This window comes from Cervus elaphus, chromosome 4 (genome assembly GCF_910594005.1).
Source record: "Cervus elaphus chromosome 4, mCerEla1.1, whole genome shotgun sequence".
NCBI classification, from domain to species: Eukaryota; Metazoa; Chordata; class Mammalia; order Artiodactyla; family Cervidae; genus Cervus; species Cervus elaphus.
The window spans coordinates 66,477,953-66,493,208 of NC_057818.1; the positions used below are offsets into that span (position 1 = coordinate 66,477,953).

General features: G+C 60.1%; 1 protein-coding gene across 5 annotated transcripts; it reads left to right on the plus strand.

Annotated features, from left to right (window-relative positions):
- The first annotated feature begins 1,669 nt into the window (after positions 1–1,669).
- Positions 1,670–10,829, plus strand: ZNF444 (zinc finger protein 444). Of its 5 annotated transcripts, none has more exons than XM_043900402.1 (4): positions 1,670–1,784; positions 6,830–7,166; positions 8,953–9,040; positions 9,772–10,829. In XM_043900402.1, exons 2-4 carry the CDS (start codon positions 6,855–6,857, stop codon positions 10,350–10,352), a joined length of 981 nt encoding a protein of 326 aa, XP_043756337.1. In that variant the 5' UTR covers positions 1,670–1,784; positions 6,830–6,854; the 3' UTR covers positions 10,353–10,829. The 5 variants fall into 5 exon arrangements, with proteins under 5 accessions (XP_043756337.1, XP_043756335.1, XP_043756333.1 ...); XM_043900400.1 differs by having other exon boundaries at positions 1,752–1,864; XM_043900398.1 differs by lacking the exon at positions 1,670–1,784 and adding an exon at positions 1,877–2,041.
- The last annotated feature ends 4,427 nt before the right edge of the window (positions 10,830–15,256 follow it).

Here is a 15,256-nt window from a genome sequence, read left to right on the forward strand (position 1 = left end):
GTCAAGGGTTTAAGTTGTTGTTTTTTCGCCTTGCCATGCAGCATGTGGGATCTTAGTTCCCCAAGCAGGGACTGAACTCGCGCCCCCTACAGTGGAACCTCAGAGTCTTAACCACAGGACCACCAAGGAAGTACAAAGGTTTAAGTTTTAGGAAGAGCCTTCTGAGGCATGGATACACAAAATGTGGTCTATTCATACAATGGAATATTACTCAGCCTTAAAAAAAAAGGGAGGAAAATGTGACACCTGCCATGACAGGAGTAAACATTACGCTAAATGAAATATGCCAGTCACAAGAGACAAGGACTGTGATTCCACTTACATGAAGTGCCTAGAATATTCAAATTCACAGGCAGAAAGTAGAATGGGGGCTGCCAGGGGTTGGCGGCAGGGGGAACAAGGGAGTCGAGTGTGGGTGGTTTCAGTTTTGCAAGATAAGGAGTGTTTTAGAGATGGACGGTGGTGATGGTTTGCACAACAATGCGAATGTACTAAATGCCATCCAACTGTTTTTTTTTTTTTTTTTTTTGGCTGTGTTGCGTGGCTTGTGGGATCTTAGTTCCCCCATCGGGGATCGAAACCATGCCCCTGAAGTGGAAGCGTGGAGTCTTGCCCACTGGACCGCCAGGGAAATCCTTTAGATTCATTTCCTAAGACCGTACAAAACTGGGACGAAAGCAAGTTTCTTTGCTAGGGGGGAGGGGCAAAACATTCTCCTCTGTCCAGCTCAAAGTCTGAAATGCCTCTTAAAAAATCCAAGTGAAGACGTCGAGTGGGCAATCGGAAGTGAGTGGTGGAACAAAGTTCAGCAGGAAAAACTCCGGTGTGACTGGAACCCACTGGGCAAGAGGGAAGCGGTGGGCCAAGGTCCATGAGGCCACAATGAGGAGGGTGGTTTTCACCCGCTCTCGGACAGGAGGTTCTGACTCAGCCACTGACCACTTGTGAAACCAGGGGGAAAGCGTCCGTCTGGTGAACGCTGGTTACGCGCCAGCCACTGTCTCACCCCGTCTGCGCACCAGCCCCGGAGGCGGAGGCGGAGGTGGGGGCGAGGGGCGTGTCCGCCTCACCCTTCCCGAGGTCATGAGGTATGGCCCCGGGCGATGACTGAGGCCGGGGTCCGCGCGGCTCCCGGCCCGGCCTCGGTCTTGGGCCCGTCTTGTGCATCTCCTTTCCGGGTCTGAGATGCGGAGGCTGCGGCCGGTCCCCGGAGGCCAGTCGAGGCCTTGCAAACAGCCCCCTCCCCGACTCAAAGGCGGGGAGACAAACGGAGGCCAGGACCCGCGCGCCAGGCTTACAAGGCAGAGCAGGGAGCCCCGGCCGGCCCCCGGACCCGCGGCCCCCCGGCCCCCCGAGGCCCGCCGCCGCGGCCGCGTGGCCAACTCGGACCCCGCTGCGTCCGCACGGGGCGGGGAGGGAGGGTGACGCGCGGCCCGTTGTCAAGGAGACGCAGCGCGCAGCTCTGATTGGCGCGGAGCTCCGGCTCGGGCCCCTCCTCCCTGCCAGCCCACTTCTGGGCTGCAGGGGTCTCGTTTCCGGACGGCAGCTCCGGTTTCCACGGCAACGCCGCCCTGGCTCCTCCTCCCTCGGCTCGCCTGCTCTGCCCTTCGGCGCATCTGCGCCTGCCCGGGGTCGGGTGGGGAGGTGCCCGCCCGCGCGCGGGCCCGGGCGAAGACCCGTGTGCGTGCGTTGTGGGAAATGTAGTCCAAAACCTGGCGGCACCTCGGTGCATCTTGGGAAATGTAGTTCTGGCGCTGGCGGCACCGTCCGAGGACGGGCGTGAGGTGGGGGGGGGGGGTCGCCGAGGCGAGGGCCAATGAGAGGCCGCGTTTGCCGCGGTGCTCCCTGGGAGATGTTGTTTTGGGTGAGGGCGGTGGGCTAATTGCTGGGGGGAAGCGGCCGCTGAGCGTCTGGGAAGGTTGGGGGGAGGTTGGATAGGCGAGTTTGGCGCAAAGCCTGCCGGGGCATGGAGTCCTGGTGAGCTCTGTGCGCATGCGCGAGGTGGCGAGGGGTCTTGGGGGGCCTCGCCCGAGAGAGTGAGGTGAGCGAGGGGGGCTAGGAGGGAGGCGTCGGAGGGGGCCGGCGGGACGAGCTTCGGGGAGGGGGCCGGCGGGGGGCCCGGGGAGGGAGGAACGGCGGAGGTGGGGGAGGGGATGAAAAGGGGGCCGGGGGCTGGGAGCGCGAACGGGGGTGGGGGCGTCGGGAAGGGGGAGGGTTGCAGGTCCCGGGGGCGGAGAACGGCGGGGGGGCGGGGAGAGTTGGAGACCGAGGGGGGCGGGGTAGGGGAGGGGGGCGGAGAACGCCGGGGGGGGGGCGGGGAGAGTTGGAGACCGAGGGGGGCGGGGTGGGGGAGGGCCGGGGGGAGGGGAAGGGGACTCCGGTGGGGTGGGATGGGGGAGGGGTATGGGGTGGGGGAGGGGAGGGGACTGGCGCGGGCGGGGGCTGGGCCCTGCCTGGGAATCTGGGGGCGCCGGCGGGGACGGATCGGGTCGGAGAGGTTTGCGGAAAGGGGCTCCTGGGAGGGGGGGGGGTGCGGGCGGGCCTCCGGCGCGCGGTCTCTGTACGTTGGGCGGCACTTCGGCGGAGCTGCGCCTCCCCCGGGCCGGGGTCAGCTGCCCTCCTCCTTTCTCTCCTCCTCGGGAACACGTGCCCCCCACCCTCCCCCCCCCGACAGCCTGGGTGGTGGGCGCGCCGCGCTGCAGGGCTGTGTTTGGTCCCCTGGTCGTCCGCGGCGGCCCTGCCGCTCGCCTTCTATTTCCCCTTTCAGCCCCTGCTCCCGCGGGGGCTTGGGTGCAGCGCCGGCGCTTTTGTTGGAAGCTGTGTCCCCGGCACCGCACAAAGTGACGGGAGTGGGCAGGGCGGACGCTGGTGGAAGGCTGGCTTGGCGCCGCCGCGCGCGCCCCGCAGCATCTTTGTTTTCCGTCCGTCTTGACTTCTTGAGACGCCTGGGTTGGCCTGACTTTCCCCATTTTGCAGCCCCGGGGAGGGAAGATTGACAGCGTAAAAGGTGGCGTGTTTTGTCCTAGGACGACTCGCTGGGAAGATGGCCCTTTGGTCTGAGTAAATATTAGTCCAGTGGACCGGTGGCTCCCCAGCAGGGCCGACTGCGCCCCTGCCCCCGCCGCCGGGGGACTCGTGGAAGTCTCCAGGTCACATTCTTGGTTGTCACAGGTGGGGAGACACTGTTGGCATCTGGGTGAAAGAGGCTGTAAAACATTGGCCTAGTTAAAACTGGTAGCCAGGCAGGCAAGCTCCATCCAGAGCCTTGTCTCATTTATTTTTTTCCGTCTTTTTTTAAAACATTTTATTTTTTAATTTTTTATAATGTTTTTCTTTTTAGTTGAAGCATAATTGGTTTATGATATTGTGTTGGTTTCTGCCAAACACCGGCGTGCATCAGCCATAGGTATGCATGTGTCCCCTGCCTCTCGAACCTCCCTCCCCCTTTTTTGCATTTTTTTAAAAATTTATTTATTTTTTCAGTGGGTTTTGTCATACATTGATATGAATCAGCCATAGATTTACACGTATTCCCCATCCCGATCCCCCCTCCCCCCTCCCTCTCCACCCGATTCCTCTGGGTCTTCCCAGTGCACCAGGCCCGAGCACTTGTCTCATGCATCCCACCTGGGCTGGTGACCTGTTTCACCATAGATAATATACATGCTGTTCCTTCAAAACATCCCACCCTCACCTTCTCCCACAGAGTTCAAAAGTCTGTTCTGTACTTCTGTGTCTCTTTTTCTGTTTTGCATATAGGGTTGTCGTTACCATCTTTCTAAATTCCATATATATGTGTTAGTATGCTGTAATGTTCTTTATCTTTCTGGCTTACTTCACTCTGTATAATGGGCTCCAGTTTCATCCATCTCATTAGAACTGGTTCAAATGAATTCTTTTTAACGGCTGAGTAATATTCCATGGTGTATATGTACCACAGCTTCCTTATCCATTCATCTGCTGATGGGCATCTAGGTTGCTTCCATGTCCTGGCTATTATAAACAGTGCTGCGATGAACTAAAATTTATGGAAGTTTAGTTGATTCACAGTGGTCATTTCTGCTGTCCAGCAAAGTGATTCAGTTATACACTAATGCATTCCTGTTTCATACTCTTTTCCATGATGGTTCATCGCAGGATTGATGATGAACCGTATCCTAATGGACTGGGATCCTCTGCGGTGCAGTAGAACCTTGTGTATCTGTCCTGTGTATAGCAGTTTGTGTCTGCTAATCCCCAACTCCCACTCTGTCCCTCGGCTCCTCCTCCTTGTCAGAAAAAAGATGGAAAAAAATAAATGAGGCAAGGCTCTGGATGGAGCTTGCCTGCCTGGCTACCCGTTTTAACTTGGCCGATGTTTTGCAGCCTCTTTCACCCAGATGCCAGCTCCTCCGCTCCTCCTCCTTGGCAGCCTCGCTTTAAGGCCAGTGTGAGTTCAGTCCCTGCCACTAATTAGCTGGCTGATCAAACCAGCTTAAGTCTGAGAAGGTCCTCCATACACAGCAGATGGGCACAGCTGTGTACCAGTAAAACTTTTGTTTAAAAACAGGCTGTGGGCCAGTGATCTCAAAGATTTTAAGCCTAGGACCCCTTTATACCTTAAACAATTTTTGAAGACGCTCCCCAAAGCACTTTTGTTTACATCTCTGTGTCATCTCAGAAACTAAGGCTGAGAAAATCTCATAGTAGTAATGCATTTAGAAATAGCAGTAGTTGACTTTTCCACATGTTAACATAAATAACACTTTTTTCTCTTTTTTTTTTTTTAATTGGAGTGTAGTTGATTTAGGGCTTCCCTGGTGGCTCAGCTGGTAAAGAATCTGCCTGCAATGCGGGAGACCTGGGTTCGATCCCTGGGTTGGGGAGATCCCCTGGAGAAGGGAAAGGCTACCCTCTCCAGTATTCTGGCCTGGAGAATCCCATGGGCTGTATAGTCCACGTGGTGGCAGAGGCGGACACGACTGAGCGACTCACTTTCATGGTTTTAAGGCCTTTCCCAGGTGGCACTGGTTGTAAAGAACCCGTCTGCCGATGCAGGAGACCTAAGAGATGGAGGTTCAGCCCCTGGATTGGGAAGGTCCCCTGGAGGAGGAACTAGCAACCCACTCCAGTATCCTGCCTGGAGAATCCCACGGACAGAGGAGCCTGGTGGGCTACAGTCCATGGGGTCCCGAAGAGTCAGACATGCCTGAAGCAACGTAACATGCACCCACGGATAGTTGATTTACACTGTAGTTTCTGCTGTGGAGCAGTGAGTCAGTCACACACGCACACACCCACTCTTGGATAGATCCTAGTCGTATACAGATCCTTCTGGAGTACTGAGTAGGGGTCCCCGTGCTATTCACGAGGTTCGTGTCAGTTCTCTGTGTGGTGGTGTGTATGTGTCGATCCCAGTCTCCCAGTTTCTCCCACGCCCCATAACGGTTTTTAAATGAAGAGTAACCGTGTTTCACAATGAAAAGTTGGAAGCATGGCACCACTCTTTGCACAGCTCAGCGTGACCCCGAAAAGCTCTGCTATCTGCCGAGGCCCCAGGAAGGCCCACGGCATGCTCGGGAGAGAAGGAGACGGGGACAGGGACTGGTACTTTCTCTGGGTCAGGAAGCGCGTTCTCACCTTGAGGTACCCCGGAAGGAACTCCGGGGTTCCCGGAGCGTTTGAGGGTCGTGGTTCCAGGCGGGGTTTATTTGGGGGCTGCGTCCTCTGCCGGGGTGGGGGCTGTTCTGGGCCCTGCAGGGTCCCCTGCAGCGTCCCCAGCCTCCACTGGCTGGATGCCAGCCGTACCGCTCTCTGCACCCCCATCTGACGGTCAGAACTGTCTGCAGACCCTCTCTGATCACCCCTGCCCGGCAGCACCTGCTCTGGGTCTGCAGTCCTCAGGACTGAGGCCGCTGCCAGTCTGTCCCCCCACTTTGGGAAGGGGGAGAGGAAGTGGGGGGCACAGGGCTCCCTGGGTGGGAACACTGGAGTGGGTTGCCGTTTCCTACTCCAGGGGCTCTTCCCGACCGAGGGATCGGACCCGGGTCTCCTGTGTCTCCTGCATTGGCAGGCAGATTCTTGACCACTGAGCCGCCTGGGAAGACAGTCCAGTGACACCACTGGGAGGGTGGAGGGTCTTACAGTTAGCCCTCCACATCGACCAGCTCCCAGACTCTGCCTGGGGGGCCCGTGAGTGTCGACCTGATCACCACAGACCAGGCGGCTACAACCACAGACACTTGCTCCTCGTGCTTGGGGAGGCGGGGGTCCGGCTGGGATCAGTGAAAGTGGACGGGAGTCTGGTGGGGGCCTCTGCCCGCCCACGGACCCTGCCTTCCCTTCCTGCTGTGTCCTCCTAGGTCAGGGCCGGAGCTGCCATGTCCTATGAAGACAGCCATGCCCTGGGCCCCACCCCGAGGACCTCACTTCACCTCCACGTCCTTCTCAAAGCCCCGGCCCCGCGTACAGTCACGTTGCGGGTCCGAGCGTCCACATGAGCCCCAGGGGTGGAGGGGGACACGTATGTGTCCACCCTGTTTAGTGAGGGAGAGGCAGGGCGGGGAGCAGTTGGGAGCCCGTGTCAGGGAGCGTCCGTCTCCGCGTTGCGGCATCGCGGTGTGACCACCGGCATCGGAGGTGCTGATGACAAGGCCCAGGTGCCTGCGAAGGGCCGGTGGCCTCCGTGCGCGGCCTCTCTGGGTCCTTGCGGGGAGGATGCAGGAGGCGGGGAGAGTGGGGACAGGGGCCCACACGCGGCGGCGAGCCCTTCGTGGGGGACGCGGGGCGGCCAGCCCTCCCGCGTGGGGGCCCCGCCGGAGCGCGCTCTGACCGCAGCCTTTCCCCGCAGGCGCTGTGACCCCACCGCCGGCCCCATGGAGGCGCCAGGCCCGGGCCCCGTGAAGCAGGAGCGAGGTGCCGCCGAGGGTCTGACCGCCGACTCGCCGTGGCACCGCTTCCGCCACTTCCACCTGGGCGACGCCCCGGGGCCCCGCGAGGCGCTGGGGCTGCTGCGCGCGCTCTGCCGGGCCTGGCTGCGGCCCGAGGTGCGCACCAAGGAGCAGATGCTGGAGCTGCTGGTGCTCGAGCAGTTCCTGAGCGCGCTGCCCGCCGAGGTGCAGGCCTGGGTGTGCAGCCGCCGGCCGCAGAGCGGCGAGGAGGCCGTGGCGCTGCTGGAGGAGCTGTGGGTGAGCCCGGGGTCCGCCCTGCCCCTGCCCCGGCCCCCCTCCTCCCGCACGCTCACCCCTGCCCCCATCCCTCCTCCCCCTCCGCCAGGTACCTCCTCCCCCTCCCCCACACTCACCCCCTGCCCCCGGGTCCCCCCCCCTTCCTTCACACTCACCCCTGCCCCCATCCCTCTTCCTCCTCCCCCTCCCCCACACTCACCCCCTGCCCCTTCCTTCACACTCACCCCCTGCCCCCACCCCCCCAGCTCCCCGTGGAGACACCCCCAACGGGCTCCACGGACCCTGAGGTCCAGGGTGTGGTGGCGGCGGGGGGTGGGGAGGGTCAGGCCAGGGGTGGCGGTAAGGGACGGTGCCCAGGCAACCTTCAGTAAACTTCGGGAAACTGTCAAGGACAGAGGAGCCTACCGGGCTGCAGACCGTGGGGTCGCAGAGAGTCGGACACCACTAACCACCACCCCAGCCCACCCTTCTGACGACTGATGGAAGTTCAGGGTCCCGGGACCACCCTGAGGGCTGACCCAGCCCTGCCGGCGGCTGTGGTTGGTCCCAGCGGAAGGACACGGGTTAACTGCTACAGAGGGGCGGAGGGGAGAGGCCAGGAGGGTCCTCCCGGGACCCAGGGGGCAGCACCAGCCCCGGGCGACAGCATGTGGCGGGAAAAACAGGAGCGCCAGCTGGAGTGGTCCCGAGCCTCCCACCGGGAGGTGCGGCCGGGCTCCAGCCCCCGAGGCGGCGCAGATGCGCGTGCCTGCATGGCCCGGAGCCTCCGCCATGAGTTAGGTCCTCAGACCGGACCGCTGGCGGGACCGGCCGGCCCAGTGGTCCCTGCCCCGCAGGCGAACGCAGAGGCCCCTCTCTGGGCCAGGCCGGGTCCCGCTGCGCCCGGAGGGTCAGCCCCGCAGCTTCGGGGCTGTAATATGACCGGCCTCCCGCGCACTTGAGAGGTGGCCTGGGGCCAGTGTCTCCCTGCGGCAGAGCTGTCCATGCGATTCTCCAGGCATGAATATTGCAGTGGGTTGCCATTTCCTACTCCCGAGGATCTTCCCGACCCAGCGATCCAACCCTTGTCTCCTGTGTCTCCTGCATTGGCAGGCAGATTCTTGACCACCGAGCTACCTGAGACGACAGTCCAGTGACTCCACTGGGAGGTCGGCCAGGCCTTTCCAGGAGAAATGACTCCACCCAGACTCCTCGAGGAGCCGCGACAAGAGCATAAAGGAGCCGGAGGTCGTGGCTCTGAAGCTGGCGCTCTCAACCATGGACCTCTGGCTGGGCCACGCTGCTCAGAACCGTCCACAGAAGAGCTGGGAAAAGCTCCTTAATTTGGTCCTGAGTTGAAAGTAGCCTGTGCGTTTTCCTTCTGCATTTTCTTGGAGGTGGCACAGGGCATCGAATCTAAAGGCAGGGTTAAAGCGGTTCCATCAGTGGTCTGTCTGCCGGGTAGCAAACCACCCGAAGCGCAGTGGCTCGGAGCAGTAAACGGTCATGGTGTCCGCCTGCCCCATGGGTCGGCAGTGTGGGGCGGGCCCGCCCCGGCCCCGGCCCCGGCCCCGGCCCCTCAGGAGGCTGCTGGGGGCTGGAGGGCCGACTGCAGAGGTGCTTGGCAGGAGGACGGTGGGAGGCCTCGGTCCTTGCCATGTGGGCCTCTCCCCGGGCCGGTCCCTGGAGGACCTGCAGATGGTGTCCCCGCCCGGCAGCCGCTGCCCCCAGAGCCGGCGGCAGGACTCAGAGGGCGGGCGGTGGGGCTCCAGCTTCTCAGCTGGCCATGTGGGGTCTCTGGTTCCAGGGACCAGCGACGAGGGCGCCTCAGGATGCAACCGGAGGCTCCGGGGTCGGCGCAGTAGAGGAAGCCGGTGAGGCGACGACGCCCTCAGGTGAGCAGCCCCTCCTTCCGCACCGCGTTCCCTGCCCGGGGGACACGCTCCTCCCTTGTCGTCACTCACGCCTTCAGTGAGGTCGACAGGCTCCTCCCTTGTCCGTCACTCACGCCTTCAGTGGACCGACCCCACGCGGAGGGCCCGGCACACGGGGGCGGGGGTGCTGACATCCCGCAGCTGCCTTGACACCCCGGGGTCACCAGCCCTTCCCCAGCAGGAGCCCCGGCACAGAGGAGAATAACCCAGCCGGGACGGGCGCCTGCCAAGCCAGGGTTGCGTCCCTGCAGCCTGACCCCGGGCTCTGCACCCTGTTTCTCAGCAGGCGCCTCCTTGGCAGCTTCTGTCCATCCCCTCACAGCTTGTTCTTCCCCACCCGCTGGCCCATCCGTCCGTCCCCCCGCCCGCCCCCCATCCATCATCCAGTCTGTCCACCCACCCCCCCATCCACCTATCAACCCGTCTGTCCTACTGCCATCCATAAACCATCCTATCTCCCCATCCTTGAACCATCTGCCCACCGCCCCATCCATCAACCGGTCCGTCCGCGCCCATCCATGAACGAGGCCATTCCCCCACTCATCAAACAGTCCTGCACCGACCCAGCTTGTGCATCCCCAGTGCCCACTCATCCCCCCGCACATCCATCCAGGCCGTGCCTGTGAACCACCCGGTCTCCCACATCCGTGAACCAGTCCATGGCCGCCCTGATTCTGCGCCTTTGCTTGCAGGAGATGCGGCCCCTGGGGCTGAGGAACCGGCGACGGCGGACGCCCAGGCCGCGCGCCCCTATAAGCAGGAGCCGGGCAGCCCCCCGCCGGCACCGCCAGCCCCGCCGGCGCCAGGCCTGCCCGCCTTCCTGGCGGCCCCGGGCACCGCGTCCTGCCCCGAGTGCGGCAAGTCCTCGCTGAAGCCGGCGCACCTGCTGCGCCACCGGCAGAGCCACTCGGGCGAGAAGCCGCACGCCTGCCCCGAGTGCGGCAAGGCCTTCCGGCGCAAGGAGCACCTGCGGCGCCACCGCGGCACGCACCCCGGCGGCCCGGGCCCGGCCCTGCGCCCGCTGCCCGCGCGCGAGAAGCCACACGCCTGCTGCGAGTGCGGCAAGACCTTCTACTGGCGCGAGCACCTGGTGCGCCACCGCAAGACGCACTCGGGCGCGCGGCCCTTCGCCTGCTGGCAGTGCGGCAAGGGCTTCGGGCGCCGCGAGCACGTGCTCCGCCACCAGCGCACCCACGGGCGCGCGGCCGGCGCGGGCGGCGCCGCCCCGGGCCCCGAGGGCGCCGCGCCCTTCCCGCCCTGGCCGCTGGGGTAGCGCCAGCCGCGCGCCCGGCGCCCCCGCCCCGCATCCGCACTCCGGTGCCCGAGCCCTGTCGCGTGATGCCCCGAACCTCACTCTCCGGATCAGCCCTCGCCCCGCCCTCGTGGCCTTTGCAGTGCGGGGGCGCCTCCGCGGCCCTCCCCACCCCCGTCCTCCCGGGCCCGGAACCCAGACAAGGAGCTGGGCAGGGGCAGGGCTCCGGGCTGGAGGAGGCCGGAGAGGGGGGACCGGGTCTTGTCCCGCCTGGGGAGACGGCCCCCTGCCCCTCCCAGGACGGATGGATTGCGCCACGGCTCCAACAGGTCGGGCCGTGTTCTGGCAGGGGGATCCGAGGCCTGCCTCCTCGCGCTGGGACTGGCCCATCAGGCAGGCCCGAGGTGGACAAACGCCTGCTCCTGGGACGCGCGCCAGAGACGGCCGCTGACCAGCATCTGGAGAGTGTTGTTAATAAAGCCGCTGACGAGTTGTGCAGATCCCGGCTTCTGCCTTCTGTCCGAACTGCCGTCCGGGGAGGGGCGTGGTGGACCCCACCGGGGACCCTCCCGGCTGGCAGGGCCCTGGGAGTCTGGCCACAGCCCAGGGCCCAGTTCCTTGCCCTTGAGCCTAGAGACTCGATGAGTCCTTGAGAGGTGACAGGGTGAGTTGCCCTGGGCTCCCACGCATCCAACGCCCGAGCCTGGCCAGGCTTCTGCTGGTAGAATCCCAAACGGTCAACACCTTCGGTCACCACCCTCAGCTTCGCTCTGCCAGCCCCTGGACCAGAAGACCCAGGCCACGGGCCCTACCATCTGGCTGCGAGGGGGTCTGGGAAAGTGACTAGCTGTACCCCCAGACTTTTACAGCCAGAGCCGGGCCCCACCTTCTGAGACTTTCAGCAGCTGGGGGATGTGGGGGCGCCGGGTGGTCTCCAGGGTGCCTTGGGCAAGCGCTCAGGCCTCAGCATCCACCTTGTGGGATGGGGCTGATAACGCTCCTTCGGGAGGGGCTGGCTCTGGAGATGAGGGCAGAGGCCTGCCCTTCCGGCTGGCAGAGCAGTGACCCTCGCGGGAGGTCTCTGGCAGGGCCTCCTTCCACGCCCGGGGTCTGTGTGGCCACGCTGGCAGAGGAAGTTGGCTCGGAGCGGCCACGTCTGCAGCCGGACCCGGTGAGGGCACCAGAGGAGGGGAGGTGGGGGTGTCTCCCCCGGAGCTGGGGTTGACTGCCAGTGCCCAGGCCCCGCTTTCAAGCACTCAAAGACGAGTCCTTTAATTGTCAGAACCCAAGGAGGCAAGCGCTGTGGTCGCCCCGCCGCACATGTGGGGGAACCGAGGCATCGGAGGGCCGCGTGGCCGCGCTGCGGCCGGGGTCTGAAGCCAGCGGCCGGCTGCAGGCAGGCGGAGCACCCCAGGTTCGCGGTGTGGCAGCAGCGTCCAGGGGCCTGCGCCCCGCCCCCTGGGGGACCGCGCGGACTGCGGTGACCGCGCCGGACGGCTCGGATGTCCACCCGGGGAAGGGAGGGGGAGGCGCCTGCACACCGTCCAGGAAAATTGTCCAAACCCCAGAAAGGGGGTGAGAATTGCTCTGGGCAGCCTGATATCATCATGCCGCGGTGCTGAAAAACAAGGCATCCAACCCCAGGCTCCTCCAACTGCTTGCAAGGGAAACAGTCTGGCCAACAGCTGTTACGGAGAGGGGTTGGCTCACCACTCCTGCCGAGTCGGAGGTTAACCTGAGCACAGCTAGGTAGGAGTGGACCACGTTTATTCTGCCTGGTGGAGGAGGGCACCCAGGTGTGGAGGGCCCAGTCCGGGTGGGGCCTGGACTGGTTTTGAGCAGCCACATCTCTCCAGCACCCTGCTCCGCCAGCCACACGGCCTTGGCTCATCCAGTCCCCTTAGAACGAGCTGTGCATCCTGGGGGTCTGTGCTAAAGGAGCCCGAAAATCCTCAACCCAGCGCTGATATCTACTGGTGTGAAACTTTTTGTTTGCTTTGTATGTGTGTTCTTTCTTTTATATTTTTTTCAGTTATGAAAGTATGATAAGGCATTTACAGGAGACTTGGAAAATAAAGAACAAGGTTACGTGTAGTTCCACTCGTTCCGTCGCTCAGTCGTGTCCAACTCTTCGTGACCGCATGGACTGCAGCACACCAGGCTTCCCTGTCCTTCACCATCTCCCCGGAGTTGGCTCAAACTCATGTCCGTTGAGATGGTGATGCCATCCAACCATCTCATCCTCTGTTGCCCTTTTCTTTTGCTTTCAATCTTTCCTAGCATCAGGGTCTTTTTCAAGGAAAAGTTCCACTGTATATTAGAGTTATTTTTTAAGTAGGCAAATTAATATTTTCATATGGAGCTTCAATATCAAACTCTCAAAAATTAATAGAATGAATAGAGAAGTAGAAAGATATAGCAGGCCTGAAAAGCCCTATGAACCAATTCAACATAATTTAAGATTTATACAGTTCTCACAGAACAGCAGGATACAAATTCTATTCAAATTCCCATAGAGTGTAAAGCAGGAAAACACTGGAACATATCCAGGGACATAAATCAAGTTGCAAAAATTTTATGATCTAAAGGTATTAAAATCACACAGAGTCCATTCTCATCACTGCGGAAATGTTAGAGGTCAACATCAAAAGATGTTCGAGAATAACCCACGTATTTTCAAGTGCAGTGTGACATTTTCTAAGAGAGATCTTTGACTTAGCCCTTGGAAGCCTCAATGAAGCTAGAAGACTGAAAAAACAGAAGGTGACTGCAGAGAAGAAAGCATTTAAGATATGAGATGTATGAGATTTTAAAAAATCAATAATTACGGCTTTGTACTGAATACTACCTGAAGCCAGAGGAAATGAACTAGAGGTACTCACAGAATCACGACTTTCTCTTTAAAACATTGTGAGGGGTGGGTGGGGGGAACCCGCAGCTGGGAGAAAGGTAGAGATGTAACCAGATCGATAGTATGACCCCACTCCACTCACAAAATGACACAGCAGATTTTGAAAGAGTCCTTAAAGAAAAACAAAGAAACAGTCCCAGGTACAACCAGGTCATCAGTGAGGAGACAAAGTCCGCAGAAGGGCAGAGTTTCCCACAATTGCACAGTCAGCCAGTGAGATGCGAGGATGTCTCCAACCGCCTCTCCCTGAGTTAGGGCGACGACGGAATGCTGACCCCAAGTCCCCTCTTTTCTGGGTGTGAGGTGGTGAAAGCGGGAGTGGGAAAGTGGGGAGTGTTGGAACCACACTGGGTGATTTCTGGGCAGGAAAGGGAGAGGGGGATCTTAATCAACCCAGATCCCTGACCCCAACAGTCACACACACCTTTGCAGGCTTCACTGTGATCCCTTGACCTTGGTCCGAGATGAGGAAGGAGTGACCGAGGGAGACACTGGAGCGTTCAGCACAGTGGACAGAGGTGTTTGCTCAAAGCTGAGCCCCAGGGAAGGAGGCTGCCTGCCGCCCCGCACCCCGGAAGTCTCTCCTCACCTCCCGTCTCAGGCGGAAAGAAGTGAAGCTTCGTGGAGACTGTATGCCGCTCGAGGAACTCCTGTTTGACGCTGTACTGTGTGTGTTGTCGTGTCTGACTCTTTGCAAACCCAGGGCTGTAGCCGACCAGACTCCTCTGTCCACGGGATTCTCCAGGCAAGAATACTGGGGTGGGTTGCCATGCTCTCCTCCAGGGGATCTTCCCGACCCAGGGAGGGAACCCACATCCCTTATGTCTCCTACATTGGCAGGTGGGTTCTTTACCCCTAGGGCCACCTGGGAAGCCCTTTATTGTGTGTATGCGCAGAGAATTCCCCGATAAGACTGAAAAGACAAATGGCTCTACAATTTTAAAACTTAGCAGACTTTTACGAATGCCAAGTCGCTGGACCACCCATCAGACGAACATGGGATTTTAGAAACTGCCCAGCTCAAAAGAGGTAAAATGTGAAGAGTATAATTTGAAAAGTTACAGGCACCCTATGTTCATAGCAGCAGTATTCACAATAGTCAAGACATGGAAGCAACCTAAATGTCCATCAACAGAGGAACGGATAAAGAAGATGTGGTCCATATATACAGTGGAATACTTCTCAGCCATAAAAAAAGAATGAAAGCGTGCCATTTGCAGCGACACAAATGCAACTGGAGGTGATCAAGCTGAGTGGATCAAGTCAGGTGAAGACAAATACCAAGTCCGCATGATATAACTTATATGTGAAATCTAAAATTCGACACAAATGAATCCGTCTTTGAAACAGAAAGAGAATCCTGGACATAGAGAACAGACTGCTGGTTGCGGGGCAGAGGGGGTTGGGGGAGGGCTAAAGTGGGAGGTTGGGATTAGCAGACGTAAGCTTTTATATATGGGATGGATACACAGCAAGGCCCTACTGTATGGCGCAGGGAGCAATGATAAACCTATGATAAACCATAGTGGAAGAGAACTTTTAGAGCATTGTGCCTATATATATGTATACGAAGAGCTGACTCATTGGAAAAGACCCTGATGCTGGGAAAGATCGAGGGCGCGAGGAGAAGGCGGCGACAGAGGATGAGATGGTTGGATGGCATCACCAACTCAATGGACACGAGTTTGAGCAAGCTCTGGGAGATGGTGAAGGACAGAGGAGCCTGGCGTGCAGCAGTCCCCGAGGTCGCAAAGAGTCGGACACAACTTGGCAACTGAACAACAACAGCCATGACAATACGTGTGGAAATAACTGAGTCATTTTGGTGTACAGCCAAAATGAACACCGCATTGGAAGTCACCTACAGTTCAGTAAAAAAGGTTGAAAAAAGTGTCCACACCTTCTTGCCCACTCACCCGTTAAAGGCTAGGCCATGCTGTCCCTTGAACTCTGCATCCTGGCTGCTGTCGGCTTCGGGACCCCAGGACGCGCCCACCTTTGCAGGCTCCGGCAT

Excerpts from the sequence above, each read along its gene's own strand:
- ZNF444 (XM_043900402.1), top strand. The coding sequence starts at position 6,855 with ATGGAGGCGCCAGGCCCGGGCCCCGTGAAGCAGGAGCGAGGTGCCGCC. Across the intron at positions 7,167-8,952 it reads CGCTGCTGGAGGAGCTGTGG|GGACCAGCGACGAGGGCGCC; the intron begins GTGAGCCCGGGG and ends CTCTGGTTCCAG. Across the intron at positions 9,041-9,771 it reads TGAGGCGACGACGCCCTCAG|GAGATGCGGCCCCTGGGGCT; the intron begins GTGAGCAGCCCC and ends CTTTGCTTGCAG.